The 24,533-nt window shown below is 38.5% G+C and overlaps 1 protein-coding gene across 3 annotated transcripts in view; it reads right to left on the minus strand.

Annotated features, from left to right (window-relative positions):
* DSCAM (DS cell adhesion molecule) overlaps window positions 1-24,533 on the minus strand; it is a 475,409-nt gene that overhangs the window by 148,343 nt on the left and 302,533 nt on the right. For all 3 annotated transcript variants that reach the window (XR_007165989.2, XR_007165990.2, XM_048071347.2), the window contains exons 9-10: window positions 13,138-13,416; window positions 1,839-1,958 (exon numbers count right to left, since the gene is read on the minus strand). Coding sequence is in view for 1 of the 3 variants with exons in the window: in XM_048071347.2 (XP_047927304.1) it covers window positions 1,839-1,958; window positions 13,138-13,416 (399 nt within the window). In the remaining 2 variants the exon portion in view is untranslated. The remainder of the gene's footprint in view (window positions 1-1,838; window positions 1,959-13,137; window positions 13,417-24,533) is intronic.

Below are 24,533 nucleotides of genomic sequence, written 5' to 3' on the forward strand. Positions count from 1 at the left end.
CCCAGAGCAGGTTACCCAGGACCATGCCCAGGTGGCTTTTGAAGATCTCCAAGGAAGAGATTCCACAACATCCCTGGGCAAACTCTGCCAGTGCTCTGTCAACTGCACAGTAAAAAAAAGTATTTTCTGACATTCAGACAGGGCCTCTGGTGTTTCAGTTTGTACCCATCACCTTTTTAAGTCTGATGGACTTAAAACATTCTTGATGATTATGGTGTGTCTGTATTGATCTCCGTTCTTATTCTTTAGAAACTGCAAGTTTGTTATCTATCTATCCCAACGTACAAAAAAATGAACTCTCTTTTTCCATTCTTCACCAACACAATAGGCCAATGACACTAACTTGCCTGCAGGTGTCCAGATGTCCTTTGTGCTTTATTGTGGTACGTACAAATGAACTATGAACTGATTGTTTTACTCCTGCTGGCCTCACTTTGGCAATTACTTCAGAATTTCATATAAACCCAGCTCATAAAGTAATTATATAAAGGGTCTCTTTAAGACAAAAAGTACCACATAGCCTACAGATTTGTACAGCACTTGAATTGAACCTGGTATTGAAATTGCTATCATGCTTTAGGAAAATAAAGGCTTCTGCAAAAATACTGACCTTTACAGCCAGAGTTATTTTGGCCAAAAACTTAAACTGCAATTTGATGGCTATGACTACATCAAGTATCTTCTAAAACTTTCTCTGACTTAAATACTTCAGAGCTGTTAATCAAAAACATTAAAAATAGTTCCTTGGTGGTAGAGTATCACTAAAATCAAACCACTGTCCTGTTCTCTTTTATTAAAATGGGCTGCTTATCTCTTCATAGTTAATTACAACTCCACTAGCTTGACGTGGCTTCCTTTTTCAACATACAAACAAAATAAAACAGAATTGCTTCTTTGTGACCTATATTCTTAATTAAAAACCCACAATCAATGGGATTTGGAGAGCTGCATCCTTCTTTCCATGACACGGAAAGTATGAATAAAAGTAAGAATAGGTTTTAATGTGAACATTTCTCTTCCTCAAAATATTTCTTCAAATATAATTTAGACTTACATCATACGGAAACAAAAATTTACATGGAGCATGAAATAAGTATTTCTTCTCAACGACACCTAATTTTATGCTTGTAAGTATATCATCTGATGTACATATACATTAGAGAATTAACTCATGTACACTGGATATGGAGTTTGGAGAGTTTGTTTTCTTGTTAAAACCAACTAGAAGGCAACGGGCAAAAGGAAGAAATCTAACAGGCAGCAAATTTTAATTAAAAGGCAGTCAATTTCCTATGGTTACTTAGGGTCAAGTGGGGCCAGTTCTAATGCTCTGTTACATGAGAAGAAAATGTTAAATCATTATGTAAAGCGCATACTGAATTACTGCTTATGCTAATGCTACCTGACCTTTCTTCTTTGCTAAAAAGATATGATTGGCCATGTTATCATGGATTTTGAAGGGAAAAAAAAAAAGTCAGCCAAATGCTTCCAGTGAACCTTGTTCTAAGGTTGTTTCAATTAAAACAGTATCTCTTTTCTTTCAGCTGTCCACTCCATTGCTCTCCCATTGAGGCCATAGCTAACACATGCACATCCACAGCTCAAGGAAGTCTCTAAGGCAGACCAAAAAGTCCATTTAGGTCAGTCTTGCATCTGTGACAGTTGCCAGTATGATGTGCTTGGGGAAATGATAGAACAGTATAAACATAACTGATACTTCCCTTATTGCACCCTGCTAGCTTTTGACTACATGAACTTTAAACCACTAGCTTAGTGATAAGTAAGCTGTTGCTAAATCAGAATTAATTTGTCCCCAGTGATCACAGGAGGAATCCTACCTTTTGAGTACTTCCAGACAATGGTAGGAACAGGATAACCCTCTGCAGAGCAGTTGAGAATTACAGCTTTTCCATATATCCCATCTTGGTCGCTTGGTTGAACCACAAACCTAGGGGGCACTGTAGGAGGAAGCAAAAGATGCAGTGAGAATTTATGCAAAATTTAAAAACAGCTTTTTGATGATCTGGTGACATAGTAAAGTAAGTTTTATGCAATTGTTTACTTACTGTGCAAAACTATGCATTTCTGGCCAAGGAATACAAAAGTAGTGATCTTGTTAGGGTACAAAAATAAGTTAATAAAAATCTCTGTAGAAGAGATTACAAAATGGACTAAGAGATAAACCTAACTGTCATGGTCAGAAAAGAAATGGTTGTTTACAAAGGGAGAGGTCTGACAGATGTCAAACAACTGAAGTTTTCTTCCTTTTTTTTTTTTTTTTATAACAATTAACTGGTAGGTTTTAGAAAAAGAAGAAATAAAATATATATCCTAAATAATCTTAAATATATAAAATCAATCAGATCATTTCATATTCAAATGAGGGTGTTTGGACTATAAATTCTGATAGGACTTGTCTTTCCAAGACCAGCCATAGGAAGGTTCAACACGTTTTGTTTGCATGATGTTGAAGAGAAAGTTTTACTAGAAATAGACGTATGTCAAAGTATACATATTATTAGACTTATTCTAGGGGAGCGTAAAACCAGTGTGAGTCTTCCAGCCATAGTCAAGTACATATATATCTATACATATATAAAAACACAAGCTGCTCATCTCAAGGAAAAGCTGTACATTTTCTAAATACAGTCACTCAGCAAGAAAACAACTGGTGACAATGCTAGACCTACCTACAGTTTACCACAGAGGATAGATACAAAATGTCATTTGTCAATAAAACCTGAAGATTTGTCGAAAGTTTGAATGAAGAGCTGAAAAGTGAAGAATGTTCAAAGAACCACCAAAGTTATTAAAAAACAAGGGTGTTTAATGGTTTTATCAAAAAGTCAGTTAAAGTCAGAGATTTTCATTGACCTGCTGTTCTTTGGTTCAGAGATGAACATGTAAATACCCCCAAAAAAGTCAATTATTTGTGTTATTATTCCATAAATTCTTCCTTTTATGGTTTCTTAGAGGACTGCATAGAAAATGTAGTCAGGTGACTGAGCCTGACAGAGATATTTTTGTCTCAAACTGAGTATAGTAACACACTGAGATCTAATGCAATAAGGAGAAATTCTAATAGTTCATTCCTTGAACTAAGTGTAAGGGCCACTGCAGCATGTGCACATGGAGACACACATATGGTCATGGTTTCACAGCTTCCCAGGTCCAGCCAGGGCTGTTTGTCTGAAAGCTGGGTGCAGGAGGACAGAAAGCCAAGACATCCCTCCTTGCTTTAGCGTGACACATCTTCCCAAATCCCCATCAGGCCCCATCATCTGCCTCCCCAGAGGTGCCAGAGATAATAAAGGAAGCAAAGGAGAGGGCTATAATGTGGGAAAGTGTAAGGCAGTGTAGAAAGGGATCATCAGTGCAGTGACTATTTGTTCGGGGCCCTGAAACTGCTTGTAAAGGCCATGAGTACAGTACTGTTTATACATCAGAAAAAAGTGTATGGCAGAAACACAGCAGAATCACCAATAAATTACTTTTAAAAAATATTTTATTATAAACACTCTCATAATTAAAGCAAATAGCACATCCCATTACACCAGACAGTCCCAAGTCTTCCCTAATGAGAAACTTGATCTGTCAATGTTGGGTATGGCAGAGGAGTGCCAAAATTTGGAGGTATCTAAAGACATTCTCCAGGTGCAGAGAACCTTTCTCAAAATGGCTTGAGCCTTCTTCCCTGTATCTCCATAATGCACTGCTCCTCTCAAATTTTCTCTTTCCACCTTCAGAGCTACAAGTGATTTTTAAAAGATGAAAACTTTCTTCCAGAGAGGAAACAATCCCTTTAACTGGACTTTTTACTCATTGAATCCTAGAGCTATAGTAAAAGCTGCTTTTTGCCTAAATATGCACAAAGAAGGTCCACTTACTTTAAAAAACATGGCAACAAGAAACAGAAGGAATCAACAGTAACAGATGCAAGAGCCACATTTGTACTAGGAAAGATCTTCTCCTTCTGTAATGGAAACCTTTGCTTCATTTATTGATGTCAAACATTTCAGCTTTTCGAACAGCTGCCACCATGACAAGCAGAAATCATATGTTGTGTTAATTCATGATTGGTAAGCACCAAACATGAAACCCCAACAGCAGCAGCCCTGGGCAAGCACCTACCCTGTTCTCATTAGAAACTCATAGAAAACATTCACTTCAGTGGCTCAGTTCTCACTGTTCTGTTCATTTTATCACCAAACACAAAGGAGTTCCAAGTACTTATTTTCCAAAGCAGGCTAAAAGTATAATTAGTTGTACAAATATGTTTGATTTTATACTACTCAGCACAGTGGCATCAGCTTGTTTCACCTGGAGAACTGTAAATAAATTTATATTTGCAGCTCATGAAAAATCAATTACAAGCTGCTTATCCATAAAGAGAATAAAATATAAATATTAAAGGAGGAAAAAAACCCACTGATTAAAAGATATTATGTAAATAAATATATTGTAGTTTAAGGTGTATGGAGAAACTACTTATGTTCACAGAAATCCATCTGTATGTTTATAGAAGTCCAACATTATGATAAACATGGCACATGCATCTAGGCCTGTATGCTGACTCTAGCAAAGGGCATGCTATTTGGGGAGGGGATGTGAGGAATATTCTGTAGCCCATTCCCTTTGCAGTCCCTCAGTATTCACAGCTTCTGTCTAAGGAACACCAGAAGGCCCATACCTGTTCACTATACATTTAAAGACCTTTGTTTTGCCCTATCATCTTTTAAATCTGCTGATAAATATTACTTTCACAACCTCTTCAAATGGAATGTTACAGAAATGTTACAGGTGAAAATATTCACACAAAAGTATTCACACAACAGGAGAAGTCACACACTTCCTTGTGTGATTCTCATATCCAATACCAGGGGACCTGATGAAGGACAGTTCCGTGGTCTTCTTATCCATTACCTTCTTGATTTGGCAGACCTAGTTACCCATCATTGCATCACCTAGGAGTGAATAGAAGCGTGCAGTATTCCCATAGGCAGAAAGTAACTGAAGTGGAATTTTAGCCAGCGGATAATGGGTCAATTCAAGGACTTAAGGGTATTCAGAAATTAAAATTCAAGTTTACTCATCTGAGATTATTCAAAAGAAAGATGGGTATCATCTATATATTGTTCATCTATATATTGTTGTATATATCATCTATATATTGTTAATGTAACTATTAGGGTTTTACTTCACAAGATGACTTTAAAAGCTGTGCCTCCTCTGAAACTGAAAGACACTACTTTTTACCCATCTCCTCTATCCCTAAATATTTGATTTAGTTGTATCAGTCTTAAAGGTGAATGATTACAACTGATGTTGTGGGGTGACTGATAATTACTGGACTCCTCTACTGCTGAAAAGTGTGACGAGTATAATATTTTTTAAATTCTCACTTGCATTTTTTAAACATCTTTGGTTTATTCCCTTCTTATTTTAAAAACATTTTCTTTGTATTGCCTTATTTCCTCTGGATGACACTGGGAAGAAATATTTTTTTTTTCAGGGAACAATTTCATTATTGTCTTAAATGGGTAGGCACATGAAGAAAGCTCTGAAGAAGCTAAGCAAGATTGCGTACTATAGAATAAAGGCAAGCAGCCATTAAAATACTATTTGCATGAAAGTTATCTCTTTCAATAATGTATTTGTCTAACCACTTTTGCCATATACAGAGAAGAATGGATAGATGTCAAGGATAAATGTTTTTTGAACATTTCTGTCATTTCTGTGGCAATGCATCTTTCCACGTCTTTAACAAACTCATGGACTGTAGGCATTCTTGATGTGTTGCACCTTGAATGATGACAAGCTCTGAATTAGGCTTTTCATCATATTAATTTCATTATATTTTGGTGTATTCCCAGTGTATTTATATTCACTTAAAAAACATAAGATTTAGCTCTGATATTCTTGGTATTATCAACCCTAATAGTTACTTTCAATGCAGAATTTGATAATCAGAATGGTAACTGTGGAAATTGAATTTTGCCTTATAAGTTCCAGAACCAGGCACACGATTAAAAATCAGACTGTTTCCTTATAGCGCCCTATGTACAGAGTAGGTTTCAACCTTGGCAAAAAACATACCCTTATCTCATAACAGCACCAACATTTGCATTCAGTGAAACTTCCTTGACAATCCAAACAGCCTTCCTTTAGGACTACTTAGAAAAGTGCCAACTGCTGTTTTGATTTTGAGGACATGAACCCTTAACACTTAGTTTTGTGATTGCAAGTAGAAATTAGAAATAATGCAACAGCAAAACAAAATTATGTATTCAATGACTTTTTGATTATTTCTGTATTGCTGTCTAGGTAAAACCACGGGATTTTTCTTCATATAGAAGCGATTAAGAAACAAACAGAGGAGTATTTTTCTTTGTATTTTTCTTTCCTATTGGTAGTCTCTTTCTTAATTTTTTTCAAACGAATAACTTCAGTGCTATGTGCTAGCATATTTTGGAAGATGATGGAGTTAACTACTTGAAATAGATTTTGATACTTAGATTTAAATTATAAAGGTACATTCAGCATTTCATTATCTTTGAGGAATTCATTAACCCTTAAAGAAGACTTAGTAAGAACTTATCCAAGTTCATTTGTCTAATGTGTTTAAGTAGAGTTAAAGCAGAAAAGAAAGCGATTAGTTTTCTTCCTCTCTAGTCATAAATGTGTGAGCCTCCTCTGCCCATTTATAAATGAAATATTCTGAAATAGCTCACAAATATGACTGAAGAGTTCTGCTTTTATTATCACCTTTGTTTCAGCAGCACAGTCCCCTGAGTCCATAAAGAGGGCATTTAAAATTGCTTTAACTGTGAGTTTCTCTCATTTAATGCAGCCCACGGATCTGTGACGAGAAATGAGCTGTTGAATTGTTTAGTGTAAGAGCAGTAAGTTGACAGATGCAAACTATTTAATGGCTGAACTCAAAGGACCTAAAAAAGGTATTTTCCATCAATATTATGACTAACAGACTCAAGATCTTACACAGGGAAAACAAAGAATGAGATAAATCAGAATAGGATGTTGAAGATAACAGGAATGTTATATTGTCATTTTAAAGGCAGGAAAATGTTTAAATTGTCTCCTTGTGTGAAACAATCCTGATAAGATGAGAAAATATGAGTTGGTATCTTAAGAAGATACTGCTTACCAATGTCCTTGCTGCTCACTTGGACTTTACAATCTAGTAATATAAATTAATTTAGGAGTGCCTGTCGACATTCCCTAATTTAATTTTGCTTTATGTAAATCCCAGAATTCTTTCTGACTGTGCTTCATGGCAGAGACCAGGTGGCAAACTCACACACATTTTCCTGGACTTCCAATCTCTGGAGGTACTTCAGGCTCCCAAGTACAGAGATGAGTACGTTACACTCAAGTGCAATCCTGAAGGCCCTTAACATGAGCTTCTGCAGTGGGCTACTGGAGTAAGTTAAGAAATAATCTATGACATTTGCCTAGAACACAATGTTTCATTTTTACATGGAATATTTGTACTTTACATTTAGATCATACTGTCAAAATGATGGAAGAAATTTAATCAGCCAAAGCAACCATTGATGTATTAATGAATGAGATCATTAAACACTGTACTTTAGCAAAGATGAACAGTTATTAAATTTGGTCATTGGACCTAAGGGGTCGATTTAGCTGGTTTAGTAAAACCATTTGCTATGCAGTTTGAGGAAAAAGATGTACTTTTGCAAAATGAGACAGTGCCTAGTGGTTTTGTGTTGATCAGGTTTGTCTCATGAGAACATTAGATAGGAAGTGAACCATTCAACAATAATTTTCAGAGCTACAGTGTAAACACCAGCAAAGAAAGTAAATGAGTTTTGACACTAGCTGCAGCCATGAATCTTTCCCCTTTGTTTTTCCATCAGACTGCATTTGCTGCATCATACCACCTCCAAGCACCAGAAAGCAGGCTGATACTCACTTCCTATATAGAAGATTCAAGGCTCAGGGACTGCTCATTGGGTACTTAACTATATAACAAAATTTGATATTCCTGGCAAGCACAAAATGAAAACACATTTACACTTAATGTACTAAATGCATTAAGGGGGGTTATTAGGTATTTAAAGACCTTATCTCAATTTTAACTTATGATGTGTTCACTAACAAGAATTTTAAAATCGTGATTTATGCACCCACTGCTATCATTGAATTCTCTGTTCTTGCAGCATCTGATACATCATAATACATTTATGAACTTCTTCTACTTGGCTATCAATTAAAATATTTTTCACCTCTTTCTATTATTATTTCATTCTCATTTTAGGAAACCCTTTAGAAATGAATAACATGATAAACTGTATACATATTTTTAATCACTCTTTAGAAGACAGGCATAATGAGTAAAGCCTTAATTAATTCTGCATGATGTGTAAGTATTTAACAGGGAAGATATTTTCCTAATTTCCATGAGTGCCTTTTATGACAGAATCCTATTCTTTCCTTTTTGTTAATAGCATGCCTAGCAAACCAGGAGTGCAGAAATAAATAAAATAATCAAATTAAGGATTTATGAGTTTTTGAGAAACCCTTCTAACTTGCAAACTTTTAAAAATGAATTTCCAGAAGAATTGCAGGTTGGGATCCTGTGCAATGCAAGATGATGAGAATGAAAGCTCTGTTTTCACTCACCTGGGCTGCCTATCTGCACTCTCTGGATGCAGTAAAGAGAGTAGACTTCTCCCAAAGGCTAATTCATGAGCTTTTACAAGACATTCCCTAAATATAAGAACTAATTGTGAGAAACAAAGTTGTGTTTTTGCAGTAGAGAATTACTTTTCTGTATTCCAAGGTAGTCGTGTAGTCATAATAAGGAGAAATGCTAAGTAGATAAGTGGACAGTAGAAGGTCTCACTGTTCCAAAATAAGGTAGAAGCTTGAGAAAAACAGGATGAGTGGTGTGAGATCAGTAAAACAAAGGTCACAAGTTCTCAAAACTTAAGAAAGGAGAAATTAAAGGTTGAAAAAAAAGAGAAATTGTACATATAGGGTATAGAGCAGCATCGAGTAGCTTGTGAACCTGTAGTACTCAGCCAGTGAGGAAACAGGGAAGGTGATCAGGGGTCGGGTAATAGGGAATAAAAGGTTATGATTTGTTTACTAAAATGCGCTCCTGATTGACTGGACGCCCGCCATTGCAATCGCGAATAAAATAGCTTCACAGAAGATCCTGTCTGAAGAAAATTATTTGAGATTTTTATAAAGCCTTATTTTAGGTGGATTTTTATCTCATGGTTGAGTATAGACTGTAGTTGGAGCATTTCTTGTGTTTGCAGCGGAGCTCACCCGAGCTTGCCATTCTCTGGAGCTCACTAATATCTGGCATCTAGTATTACACTGCACCACACTTAGTAAAGGTGTTTCTAATAATTTCATTAAGTTTTTAGGCTTTCAGATCCACTGGAGGTATTTTCTCCTCTTCAGATTTGTCTGAAATCAGACGATAAGTTGTGGAGGGGAGAAGTACTGGCAGATTTATGCCCAGAGAATGTGGCTAAGTTTCATTTCCAGCTCCTCACTAAGAAACCTGTGACAGAGATCCAAGATTGCCCTGAAAGCTTCTTACCCAGGGTTGTACAGCTGCTCAACAACTTTCTACCCTCACTTTATTTCTCTCTGCAGGCGTCTTCCATCTACTAGGTGATACTCTACAAGGAAGCTCTGTAGAAGCTGGTCATCCTCCTCTGATATTTAAGGCAGGGAAAATCCAGCCTTGATTGCCAGGTATTTTTAGGACTTCTCATCATTGTTTGCTTGCTTTTACTCAGCACAGAATAACAGGAATGGCAGTGAAGGTACACCGTACAGTGTCCACATATTTTAAGAGACCGGTTCTTGTTTATCTTTTGCCATTTTATACTTCTAGCAAAACAGTAGTTCATCTTACATATGAAAAATATTTGTAGGAAGAATCTATTTAGAAAAATAAAAAATCTATTTAGCTGACTTAAAAAATAACAGAAAAATATGAATGCTAAACAACAGGGCATACATATGATCTAACAGATAAAATATCAGGGGAAAAAAATCTCAGGTTACAAACCCGAAGAATTTATGTGGTTGTATGCATTCTGCAAAAGTTTGGGTATTCACTAGTGGTTAAAATGTAACAACAAGCAGTTGGCCTGGGCTTCTCCATTCATCTTAGAAATGGATTGGATTTGGATACTTCCAAGTCTCTCCACGTACCGTAAAATGATATGGGCTCCCACATATATTTGAAATATATTTAGTATTCATCATTTTTAAATCTATTTCTAAAAAGAAAACAATGACTGGAACTTTGTGGTGAACAGTCATATTTCTCTCTACTTTCTTCTCTCATTCATTGTCTACTTGCATATCAAAAACCACATAAATAAGATACTCCCTGAACACATCCCCTGACCAAAAAAAAAAAAAAAGAAAAAGACAAAAACACAATGAAGTGTAAATCATACTGCTGAAAAATCATCACACAGCATGGATTAGAAACAAGAAGAATGTAAGCACCATTTCTTCTCCCTTTATTTAGAGAAAAACTGCACAGTGGATTTAGAAAAATATTATATTTCAGTTATACAGCACTCACGAACAGACGAGGATGGATTGGAAAGCTTGGAGAAGAAACAGCAGAAAATCAAGTAGTTATTAAAATGTTTATAGGTCAGGTTGGACGGAGACTAGTAGTGACCACAAATAACCCTCTAATTGCTGTCTTCTGACCTATGTGGAATGAGACAGCAGAAGCAGTTCAATATGAGGGAAAGAGGTCAGTCCAGACTTTTGGCAGAAAATTCAGGTCAGATATCGTATTATATTTCCCCCTTCTCCTCTGAGTGAGAATTATTATCTCAGATGCATAAGCAAAAGTGATTAAGCCATTACCATTTAAATTGAGAGAGAGAGAGAAGAGAAGGTCTTAAGGGAGGCTGCCACAGAGCACTAGCTGGGGCAGAAAGATATGTAAGAGGGGAAAAATTAAATAGCCCTCATAACCTCTTAAAAATGGCAGTACCAGGACTCCAGAAAGCTCCTCCAAGCCTCTGGGCAAAACAGAGTGAAAAGCTACCTTCTATCACATAGGATGTCTTTTAGGTACAAGCACTGAACCCATGTCATCTTACAAAAAGACGTGCAATTATAGTGACACGTGGGGAGGACAGAGGTATCAGTGTCAATGATGTGAAAGGAGTTTGAAAGCAAAACTTCTCACTACTTGGACAGGGAAGGAAAGCTAAGTTAATACCAGATAAATGCAGGGGGAGAGCAAGACAGTGAGAGGCAGTTGTGTCTGGGGAGCAGAGGTCAGGCCAAGCAAGGGCTCGCTAGAAGAAGACAACAGGAGGCACTTCAGGCAAGGCAGGGAGAGCAGGGCTGCTGTTATGGGAAGGCAGGACTTGCCCCAATCAGTGGGGTGCAGAGCAGAAATCCTAACATGGGATCTCTTGAGCTGTTATAGCCTTGTGGTTCTTGGTAAGGAAAATAGGACAGACAGTGTTTCCAGAGAGCTAGTTTTCAGTGCTACAACCTATCCTACCTATGGTAGAATAATCTTAGATTAGAAACCCATACCGAGTTGCTAGAATGATTCTTTCGCACAATTTCAAGCAGTGAGTATGGTTACTGCATATCACATACTATCTCAGCTGTTATTAAATGGGCATTTCTATGTAGAGCAGACATAGCCAGTGCACTGTCTGTTATGATAGGAGGTTGTGAACTTTCCTTTCTCCAGAAAAAGAGGAGAGGAAATTCTTGTGCTGTTTGAATGATAACTAGGGTTAAAAACCAACAGAACAGCACAGGAAAAGAATAATCAAATGCATGTAGTTAATTAAACTACTTCATTTAAGAATTACTAGACAGATGGAAAGACCAACAGACAACTGTACTGAATAATACTTTTAAAAGGTTAAAAGCAGTTAAACTAAAAACAACAACAACAACAAACTGTTCAAGTATTATTCATACCAAAACTTGTGAAAAAGCAATGTACCCATTTGCAGCTGAGTTTTGGGAACATAACATAAGAAAAAGTAAGCATATAAATTCTGTAAGTATAAACTAAGTCCATTAGGGACTCAGACAACGGGAAGTATTGACTTAAAAAAAAAAAAAAAAGCTGCTTAACATTTTAAGCTTCAAATGAATTTCTGAGGGGGAAAAAAGGCCTGGAAAAGATGGCAAAAAAAAAAAAAAAGTCCTAAGTGCTTGTAAGAATTATCTTGGTAAAACTCATAAGATGTAGTGTTCTTCAACACAAATAACCAGGGTTATTTGCAGTATTACTTTATGCGCCCTCTTGCTATCAATAGTTTGGTAGCAAGAAAGAAATGGTGAAGAGTATAATAGCCTTATTTTATTTATTTATTTTTTTAACAAAGTGCTTTGAAAAACTTTCAAAAAGAAAAAGAAGCAATTTGTTTATTCTGAAGCTTTGCACAGTAAGTCTGAAAGTGTATCACAAGGTGTAGTCTCTAGGGAGCTTGGCTAAGGTGTGACTTTAAAGGTGTAAGATATTGGAGGTGAGGTATCTTTCTAAAATGTCTTTTCCACGTAAAATATTTCTTTACTGAAATTCTATATTAACATTTATTTCAAGGCAAAATGATATGAAGTCAGCATGATCAAAGGGACCATGCTAACTGAGTAACAAACAAATAAGAAAAAGAACAGCAACACACCAACAAAGGAGAGTCTTTTTCCCATGAAGTCAACATCAATGTTTTGCTTTTTTACTGATGTAATGTTATAGGAGAGGCTGTTGTAAATCAAAAACGGGGTTAATCAGACCAGAAAAATAACAGAGAGGAATTTGATACCATTACAAACTCTTGAACCCAATGAGTTGGTTTGCGCGTCAAAATTTTTCAGAATGTCATTACTGTGGGCCCCCTATCTACCCTGTACACTTCAGAGTTGTTGATTAGTTTCAGGACTCACTACTTCTAGATAGAAAAGCCTTATGAGTTTCTATGCTTCACTGCTCTGTGTGCTCTCTATTATGAGGAGAGGATTACCGTATTTTCCTCTGTTTTATAATTCCTATCAAACAGATGTCACTACGAAATACTGATGAAATCCACTTAATTGGTGCCCTTCAAGCTATTTACATCTACTTACCTCTCACAATTAATTGGCTTTGGTGCTCCACAGCTGCTGCATCATTTCTGGCTATACAGGTGTAATTCCCATTGTGCATCAGCGAAAGATTAGAGATCCTTAAGGAGCTGGTGAAGTCGATGTTGTCAATAGTCACCCCAAGGCTGGCTGGGATGGGTCTGCCGTCCTTCTGCCAGGTGATGGTGATGGGCAGATCTCCAGAGACCACCACACAGGGAATGAAGACCCGCTGTCCAATGGAGAACCTTGGGAACTCAAAAGGCTGAATAAAAGGTGGAACTGAAACAAAACAGAAAAGAGGAGCTATTGCAGGTATGGTCCCATGCCTGAAAATAGCATAACTGAACAGATACTTAGCATGTGAGACGCTGAATATGTAATAACAATATCTTTGATAGTCATAAAAAAAGTACATCTTTTGCAAATGCCTTTCTGAAATTGGTTTTCTTTTTCTTGGCCAGATGCATTAAGCAGAGATGACAAGCACTGAAATCCCTGGCTTCTACAGACACCAGAAACTGCTGGCAGGTTCCTGCGAGAGTAATCAGCCCCTCTCCAAAAAATTCCACTTCCAGCTCATGACTCGCCAGATTTTTCACCAGTGTTATTGCCTGGATAGTCCAGAAAGATCTAATCAGCTTTCAGGATTTGGTGTGAGGACCTTGTTTAGGATCATACAATAAACCTGGAAGAAGCTCCAGCTTTGTCTCTGAGACATAATGAAAGGGAGTGTAAGCTTCTATAACTCTTCTTAGATTTTTTTTCAAAATGTTTCAAGGCACAGTTTTCACTAAGACTGTGTGGAGTTGTGCAGTGAAAGGTACATACAGTATTTGTAGGTCAGAACTTCAGTAAAAGATGATTTCTAAACAGAGGGCCAGTACAAGACATAAAATCTCAAGCTGGAATTTAATTCCTGCTAAGCATATTTTGCTTGAATTTATTTCTGCTTTATTATTCTGTGGATGGAAAAAACAAACAAACAAAAAAGACACCAACACACAAAAGAAACAAACAAAAAAAAAAAACAAGAAAAAACACAAACAAAAGCACTTTTTTGAATTATAGGGAAGAATTTCACTTTTAAGGAAATATTTTGTTCTCAGGTACTGTAAATAAAAACAAAGGAAATAATGGTTTGGATTCAGTAAACAAAACAGGAAGTAATAGGGGGGTCTTACTTTCTGCCAGCTTGGGTTGAAACATTTGCCCCAAATCAGGCAGATTGGAAATCAAATACCTACCCAGCTGAAGAAATTTGAACCTTCTCCCAGTCTCAGGGGAGCACTCTAACAACCAGAGCATTGGTCTAAAATGGGTTTCTGTCAGCCACTCCTAAGAAGACTATAAAACCAACTTTGCAGTCAATACTCAAATACTCACTTATCAAAAGAGAAGACTCTTAGAGGTTATGTACCTTAGATATAGGAGTGCATTTGCCTGTTCTTGCCTGAGAGATTACTTATACATAGTCTGAACTACATTTGAACATCTTTAACAGGAACGATCAAAGGACACCCACAGCAGAACATTTATACTGCTCTATATCAGTTAGCTTCAGAAGAAAATGGAGCTGCTGGATTTATCTATTTGTGTTTCTTTTGTCCTTTCACCCTTTAGCAAAACTAAAGCTGTATTTTCACGGAAAATGAAGTAGAAAAGGAGAAAAGCTCTTCAAAACATTTGCAAGGTATGCCAGCCCATTGACTTTCTTAGCAGCACTTTTACTCCTCCGCCAGTCTCCTTCTTCTGGGATACAGGGACAGGTACTTCTGACCATTACATTGTGGCTGCTCTTCCATTAGGAGTAAGAACGATTATTATTAAGGAAGTGATACCAAACTCCCCGAAGGACAAAAACGTTATTCAATGGCTTATACAAGTGTACATAAGCATCACGGTGCAAGAGGGAGATAAATAAGATGATAAATCTGCTGTTTTTGGCTTAGACATGTTACAATTTAATGAGGAGAAGTTACAGCCATGCTCGTCTGTCACAGAGAGGTGACATCAGGCCTCAGGTACACTAATGCAGAGTGTAACATCTTCTTACAGGTTTTCCATTACCTTTTTCTTTTTCTCTTGGGACCTAGTGTTACACAGTGAGACAAAATGTCTGCCTGCCTCTTCTATTTGTCTTGGTGTGCCTTACACAATGATTGAGATTTGGTTTCCTTGTGCATCAACAGAAAATGACCAAATTTCTCTCAGTATTTTTGACACACATTTTACAATGTAAGTGGGAATGAGAAATTTTAAGTATGAGACTGTCAGGAGGTTTTGATAAAACCTTTCCCCTTGATGAGTGCTGCTATCTGCTAAATGCCAAACAGACCCTCTACACTGACTGTGTTGGCCAGCACATTTCTGCTCAAACCCTTCTCATATGTATCGTTACCAAAAGATACACTAAAATTCAGGACAAAGTAGTAAATTGCTTCTGTATTTTCTGCTGAGCATGTAATAGATTTGAACTGATCTTTCACAGACAAAATATATCAGGAGTCAGACAACATATTGCTCAAGGATTATTCAATGCATCCTCACCCTTCATCTCCCTGATGAAAAAAAAAAATAGGAGCAAGATCATTAGGTCACGTTAAAATAAAGTATTCCTCACAAAATAATAATTTGCAAAGCTGCATTTACCAACTCTAAAATTTAAGCAGCAGCCTGCAGAGCATTTCAGAAATTGGGTAAAATATTTACAGATAGTACATTTTACCTCTGCTTAGGGTTTTAAGATATAGAGGAAACCAACATTTATTTCTGCTTCATAACATATAATGTATATTCAACCTGCAGCATCTTGCAGTCCTGACAAGGACCTTGTTTTGAAAATCAGTGAGTAACGTAAAATCAGTACTTAAAAAAAGTAGATAGTCTAAGGATAACTTCAACGTTTGCAATAATGTTTTTAAAGCTACAATATTTATCAGTTGGGGCTGGTAAAAGGAGTTTCTGATGTCCTAACACAGCAGATAAATTATCTTCCTGCTAGTTTGCAGAAGGCAAAAATCACCAAAAATCACTTATTAAAAGCTTAGGAATAGAATAAAACACAGACAAAGTCAGGAAAATCACTTCTGAAATACAAGGTTTGCCTTGTATATATTTCTGAAGTAAAACGCTAACATATACTCCTAACAGAAGAGACTATTCTGCTTGATTAACAATCACGTTTTGAGATTTTTTGGAAAATAAAGCATTATCATTGACAAACAGCGCTTTAAAAAAAAAAAAAAGAGAGAGGGAAGTATACAACTTTAAATCTGAGAGAAAAGTTCCCATATGGTAGATGTATTTAAAATGTGTTTTAAATACTTTAAAGTGTATTGAAGTATTTTTCTTACTCTATGCATAGATTCTGTTTGACCATATTTCTGAGCTTGTATTTGTTTTTGTTCAGTAAATTGTGCTATTATATATAACATGTTACATATTAACTACATAGAGAGAAGGTTGTGTGTGCATGTGTATATGGAAGAGAAGCTTCCTCCTTTACTCACAACAAGCAAAAGAGTGAAAATTGCTTCTCCATGCAATGAAGTACAATGACTTGGGAATACTTTATTGATGAGTGCTTGAATTAAGTGTCTATTTAAGAAGAGGATCATGGGCCAGACTCATTAGTGCTAATGCAGGAAAATTTAAATTATGTTTTTGTGACCTAGCAAGGTCTTCTCTACCTCTGGGAGATTACTTTAAAGGAGAGCTTCCATGCTGCTCTCCATTAGCAAAGGAACATCCTTAATTTCTTGCCCTCTGTTCCAGGGGAATTATGTTGGAAGGATCTGCTGAGTTGATTCACTAAAACAGAGTATCCTGCAGATACCCTGTCTCCTGTAGCAGCCTTGTGAAAACAGTGTTGCTCTCCTGCAGCAGTAAAATAGTAAGATAAAAGTCATTCTCTTGTTTATCATTAGAAAGTGCTCCCTAATGGATTTTCCTGTAACAACACTGTTGAAGGAGCTGTGCTCACACTATGAAGTACCCTTCGCAATGAGTACACAGAACACAGGTCCATTGGCTGATGCAAAGTAATAGCCACCAAACTATATAACCCTCTAAAGCAACTATGTGAATGCAGATTTCATGCACTGGGATTGCAAGAATCAAAACTGTTTTGTCTTTGCACAGAATCTAGCCACAGTCTAGTCATATTTAAGTTTTATCAGCCTTCACTTGTTTCTCCTAAGCACCGCCATCCCTTGTGGGTGACAGCTGAGCAATTGCACACAGCTACTGAAGCACTGCATTTTTCTGCTTCTCTCTTTTATGTATTGAGTCTATCAGTAGGACACATCATTCACCAAACTGTTGATAGCATTTACCAATCTGAGCTAAATATGCTGCTCTCTTGTTGAGTGCTAGTGGATCCTGTCTTGAAAAGGGGGAATACCATTATATTATTAGGCCTTTTTAACTGTATGCATTGAAAAAAACCAAACTAGTCTCCATAATGCCTCTGCTGTTGCACAACATTTCCATACACTTGTAGGCTCATTAGTTACCAGAATTAACCCATTATTCAAAGGTTTTCAAAATCTTACCACTACAGAATGTGGCTGAGGAAATGTTGTGGTGCACCTTTCCAAGCCTCAGCCCCCACTCCCCCTTCCTGCAATAAAACACTGGTAGTGACAGGCTCCCCCCTGCTCCTCCAAAATAAGAGAGGAATTAAAATGTTGCATAGAAGCCAAGAGTGCTTCTATGTCAGTTTTCATCCATCTATCAAACCACCTCTTTCAGCCTCCATTGTGAGGGTAAGGAAGCATGCCCTTATCATAGAAACCACCCTGAAAATCTAGGATGGGGAGAAGCTCAGTTCCTTGCCCAAGGGGATGCATTTGCTTATGTTTTTTTAAAGAGAAAACTTTCCTGATGTAAAGATAAGTTAACAGCTGTGAGAGCATATTAACAGAAAAGCTGTTATCTTCATTGTTAAAGTGCCATGTGATAAAAGGCCCCTCTTGTAGGTTGTACATCCAGAAGCACTTACCCGGTACATTACTTTTTGTATGCTTTTGGAACCTGGTTCTGAGCTATTGCCCTTGTTTAGCCCCTACGTGATCTAAAGTGATCTCTGTCCTCAGGTAATACTGTGAAAAGTTGAACCCAACTAAATCACAAGATCCAAAAGTTCCAGATTTAGATGAGAAAGGACTTCAACAGAAGGACCGCTTGCTCTGAAAATTATTCCTGTAAGTAGTTTGACTGGTTTCACACTAGCTTCCTCTTCATCGCTATTCCATGACTGTACATAAGCAGCTGATTTTGTAGCTTTCTGCCCTTCTGTTACGTCAGTGTTGATGTCCTCCATTTCACTCCCCACACACACCCTTCCCCACCATCTCCTGCTATGTACTATACACTGACTTGAAGTTAAGGTAGCATATTCCGTACCTGCTCTACCGTGTGCATGCACACTCATGCTTTTTACTTACTTACTATGTACTTACTATATGGATTTACATATACTGCTAATAGCACAAACTAACTTGACAAAACAGTCATTAACATTTTAAGAACAATTCTAACAAATATATATAAAAGTATTTCAAATATAATTGAATGCAAAAATGCAAGAACATGCTTTCTTCCAAACCCAAACTAAACAAAGCTGCATTGTAAGAGAGGAGTGCTAGCTTTTGAAAGACCCAAGTGTAAATATACAGATCTTCTTGAACTGCTATTCAAGTATTAAGACTCATTTCATATTTTTTTTACCTAAAAATGACTATTAAGTGGATTTCTGCAGGATCATTTGCACAACTGGACATCCATTCTCATCACACGGACCTTTTGTGATTCCTGCATATGCCAACTCCAGTGACTTCAGGAGATCTGAATATTTCTTCCTGAAGGAGTTGGAACAAGCTTGGAGGGATCCAAAAAAATATTGCATGGGAGAGTGAGAGAAAGAAATGCAGGACCTGTTATAGTGAAAGAAGTTTCTGAAGGACATCAAAGCCAGAAGTTTATTCTCATTCAAACTATTGGAAATTTTCAGTCAAAAGTACATATGAGAAGTTATGTCCTGCATATATGCAGGAAACAGAATTCACACATGCTGTAATCCACACTATAGATTGAAAGGAGCATAAATAAATTAGCAAACTGTTTGACAACAGCATGAACCATGGTCCAAAGAACACTTGAAAGATCCTCCCCTCAAAGGTTTTTCCATTCTTTGTCTGCCAGACTATGCCTGTCCATCTCACTGTCCAGAATAGCCCTCCCTGAACTGATCTGCAATGCAAATCCATCAACAATCTATCTCTATATAATTATATATAAATTACATGTATAATATATATATATATCTAATATTATAATATGTATTATATAAATATTATCCTGGTTTCAGCTAGAATAGAGTTGATTTTTCTCATAGTAGCTGGTATGGTGCTGTGTATGGGGTTTAGGATGAGAATAATGTAGATAACATCCTGATTTTTTAATCGTTGTTGAGCAGTGCTTACACTAACTCAAGGACTTTTCAGCTTCTTCTACAGCTGAAGATTGTACATCACTTACTTCATACATATTATTACTATAATCATTATTATTATTATTTCTCTTCCTTTTCTGTCCTATTAAACCATTTTTATTTCAACCTGCAATCTTTTACTTTTTTATTTTTTCCCAACTCCCTTCCCCGTCCCACTGGGGGAGGTGGGGGGGGAGAGGCAGCTGGAGCAAACGGCTGCATGGTGCTTAGCTGCCTGCTGGGTTGAACCACCACAAATATATAATTTTGTATATTAGAAAAGGCTGAATCCTTCCCAGGAGCGATGAGGAGGATCTATTCAAACAGTTGGAACATGGAGTTTTTCAGGAACAGCCCCTGTTCAGTTTGCATGTTTTCTAAAATGAAACACAGATTCACAGATTCACAGATTTCTCTAGGTTGGAAGAGACCTCAAGATCATCGAGTCCAACCTCCGACCTAACACTAAGTACTCCACTAAACCATATCCCTAAGCTCTACATCTAAACGTCTTTTAAAGACCTCCAGGGATGGTGACTCCACCACCTCCCTGGGCAGCCCGTTCCAATGCTTAATAACCCTTTCGGTAAAGAAGTACTTCCTAACATCCAACCTAAAACTCCCCTGTCGCAACTTTAGCCCATTCCCCCTCGTCCTGTCACTAGGCACGTGGGAGAATAGACCAACCCCCACCTCTCTACAGCCTCCTTTCAGGTAACTGTAGAGAGCGATGAGGTCGCCCCTGAGCCTCCTCTTCTCCAGGCTGAACAAGCCCAGCTCCCTCAGCCGCTCCTCGTAAGACTTGTTCTCCAGACCCCTCACCAGCTTGGTCGCCCTTCTCTGGACTCGCTCGAGCACGTCCATGTCCTTCCTGTAGCGAGGGGCCCAAAACTGAACACAGTACTCGAGGTGCGGCCTCACCAGAGCCGAGTACAGGGGCACAATCACTTCCCTCGACCTGCTGGCCACACTGCTTCTTATACAGGCCAGGATGCCGTTGGCCTTCTTGGCCACCTGAGCACACTGCTGGCTCATATTCAGCCGACTATCCACCAATACTCCCAGGTCCTTCTCGGCCAGGCAGCTTTCCAGCCACTCATCTCCCAGCCTGTAGCTCTGCTTGGGGTTGTTGCAGCCCAGGTGCAGGACCCGGCACTTGGCCTTGTTGAACTTCATGCAGTTGACCTCAGCCCATCGCTCCAGCCTATCCAGATCCTCCTGCAGAGCCTTCCTGCCCTCGAGCAGATCGACACACGCACTTAGCTTGGTGTCATCTGCAAACTTACTGAGGGTGCACTGGACGCCCTCATCCAGATCATCGATAAAGATATTAAAGAGGACCGGCCCCAGTACCGAGCCCTGGGGGACTCCACTAGTGACCGGCCTCCAACCAGATTTGACTCCATTCACCACAACTCTCTGGGCCCGGCCATCCAGCCAGTTTCTAACCCAGCGAAGCGTACGCCAGTCCAAGCCCCGAGCAGCCAGTTTCTTGAGGAGAATGTTGTGGGGAACGGTGTCAAAAGCCTTACTGAGGTCAAGGTAGACCACGTCCACAGCCTTTCCCTCATCCACCAAGCGCGTCACTTGGTCATAGAAGGAGATCAGGTTCGTCAAGCAGGACCTGCCTTTCATAAACCCATGCTGACTGGGCCTGATCGCCTGCTTGCCCTGCAAGTGCCGCGTGATGACCCTCAAGATAATCTGCTCCATGAGCTTCCCCGGCACTGAGGTCAAACTGACAGGCCGAAACAGACTGGTACAATTATTTTATGCAGTTCACAACAGGTGAAGTGCTATCACTTCAGCACCAGGTAATGAGAAGCCTTCTAAATCAATGGGATATATAAGCTTTACCAGATCAGAAACAGCACTTTTGGACACCACTTTTTTTTTTTTTTGGATGCTGCACCCGTCCTCTCAGGGGCTTCTTTTTCAATTAATTTCTGTCTGAGAAGTGTGAATAGCAGCAGGCTGTTTACATGAGAAGTGTGTCCCATGAGACTGATGAAAAGAAAATCATCACTTAATACTGATAGCTTCTACTGTAGCGGAGAAAACTGTTACTATAAATTTCATAATAAAAAAAAAAATGGAGATAATGACACTCCTGCTTTTAAAATGCTTCCAGATCCACTAAAATGCTGCAGAAGAGATATTGCTAATATTATTTTACCACCTTGCCAATTGAAGGGTTGTTTTTCAGTGCAAATATGAAAGTTACAGATGGGGTGGGTAATATAAGCTTTTATTTTTTTGCCAACACTTCCCATTGTAAGACTACTTTCAATTGCTTGCTGTTTGACTTTTGTTTGGATAGTAATTTTCCAGGCCAGGTGTCTGCCTCAGGCTCACTCATTTCAGCTGGAAAGTTGCAGCTACAACTGTTTGGCCACTTCCAAGAATAAGGGAAGAGGGTGGAAAAACAGGGATGATATTTTGATCCTACCATAAAAGCAAAAAATAAAAAGCCATTATGAGAATTTGAGCAGTCCAACTTGCCCCATGGCTTTCAACCTCAGCAGGTGACAGCACTATCACAGATGTTCTTGCTGTTCCTATGAAAAGTCATCAAAAGGGTGCCCAAATTTTGTAGTCTGAGCACAAACAGTTGTATAAATAGACAAACAGCAGTTATTACATCCTCAGAAGTGATTTTCCAGTAATGAACAGCTAAGAGCTTCCATCATTGACTCTGAACACATCCTAGAACTACCCTCAGTGGCTAAGTTAGTTACAGCCACATGCACAGGTATAGTCTGGTGAGACCTCAGAAATCAAGGCAAACAGAATTCCCTCTCTAGTGCTTGTACAGCTGCCCATACTAGGCCCAGGAAGCATGGACAAGAAAGTAATCTGAATGCACAGAGAAAGAGAGGAAACCTGGGGGCCCAGATGAGTGTTGGAAATCAGTCTCTGTTGCTGGGCATGCAGACAGCAGCAATGAGAGATGGAGCAGAAACTCAAAATGGTGCCCAGGACAATAAAAGGGAATTGCAGAACTGGATTTAAGAGCAGTGGGAGAAAGTCAGAAGTCAGAATCAGGCTTACAGTGGGATTTCAGGTGATGGAGGCTGCTAAAGAGTAGTTGGGAAAACAGCTGGGGATGTGAGACCGAAACAAGAAAATAGTGGGGTGGGATACAGCACTGACAGAGGGTGAAGACCCACATGAAGGAGAGACAGATTGAAAAACAGTGGAAATGGAGAAAATGAAGACTGGCAGAAAGTTTGGAGTGTAAATGGAGACTGGGAGGATGGCTGGGAATTCTGAGGGGAAGACTAGCTCTGAGTCATGAGAACAAGGCCCCAGGAAAATAAAGACGGAGGTGTGAAAGACATGGAGTGTAGACAGGACTAGGGCAAGAATGAGCAGGAGAAGATGGAGGAGAACAGGTCATACTTAGGAGGAATGAACACAAAAGTCTACCTCTTCTACAAAATATTCTTCTCTATCTGTCATCCTGTAATAGTCCTCTTCTGCCAGCAGAAGCATAAGAATCTCACAGGCAAACCACTAGAGCTGGGTGACATAAGGACTAAGAAACTAGTGCTGCTAGGAATAATTCTGTTCTTGGCAAGGACCTGCACAGTGTCCTTAACAAGGTTAATCTTGATGATTACTTCTGAGGATGTCATAAATGCTGTTTCCATTTTGCAGGAGGGGAAGAAGAGGGCACTTAGTTTACAACAAAAGCTAGAAGGAAATTGCATTTAACACAGGCCAGAACAAAACATGTTGAAAGATTATTACAGTTGAAAATGAAAGCACTCAAAAGGTATAAAAATATCAGAAATTAAGTATGCAAGTATAGCCATAGCCTCCCCATTACGTACGGATTACAGCGTGGGTAGATTTCATGGCTGTTGTCAGAACTCAGAACTGGCCAATTCATTTGTCTAAATGAAAAAAAGAAATTGCCAAGATGGCTTGATTTCCAAAAAGCTCCGTTAGGACTCAGGAATGGTTCCAACAGTGCTGTGTCTGCCAAACAGAAACCTGCTTATTTTCCTGCCAGCTTATCCACTCAGCTTCCAGCAGCCAGCTTACAAGGCTGCTAGCTTCCAAGATCCAGATTCTGGGGCTTAGACAATGGACAGGCAAGGGGCTTGGGGTGGGAGGGCTGGCATGCCACATCTCTCTGGGCCAGCCATTTGGAGTCCGCAGACCACTTGGGAAAGTGGCTCTGTGGACATGGGTACCAGCTCTTCCTAAAAACGTGGCAACTGATTTAATGTACTGTCTAATTGATTCTTCTAATGAGTAACACAAAGAAGTAGCTGGCTCAGTGCTGAATAACACATAGATGCCCAGCTCAAAGATTCTGGCTTCTTGACAGCCTCCCAGGTGCAGAGCAAGGCTCTGTAAATCCCACTCTTAGGTTCTCTGGCAGTCAGGATTTCATTCTGAAGTTAGTGCCAAGAAACTTTCTGTTCTGAGATCTTACAGTGATTTGCAAAGAATGTCCTCAAGATTTTGCTTTCATTTAGATATTTATAAATCTCAAAATACCGTACAGAATGGACAGCCCTCTTGTATTTAATTACATGCTCATGCTGTTGCATATCTTTGTTTGGACGGTGCTTTTGACAAATCCTCATTCAAGACAGAATAAGGATGCCTCATGTACTGGAGAATTTGGTAAGTAGGCAGTAAATGAGGCAGAGGTTTGCAGACACGAATGGCCAGTTGTATGTGTAATAGATATAAGCACTACCCTGTAGAGCCAAAATCTGAATCCACCTTTGCAACAGATCTCTCAGATGGTGCTAATTAAATGACTTAAATCTATCTTTCCCATCAGGTTGCCAAGCTGTATAATGGAATGTATTAAAGACAAAGAACTCTTATTTTGATGAAAGCAGTGCATTGAACATATAAACTCTATATAACATCATGTAAA

Source organism: Anser cygnoides, chromosome 1 (genome assembly GCF_040182565.1).
Source record: "Anser cygnoides isolate HZ-2024a breed goose chromosome 1, Taihu_goose_T2T_genome, whole genome shotgun sequence".
In the NCBI taxonomy this organism is placed as follows: domain Eukaryota; kingdom Metazoa; phylum Chordata; class Aves; order Anseriformes; family Anatidae; genus Anser; species Anser cygnoides.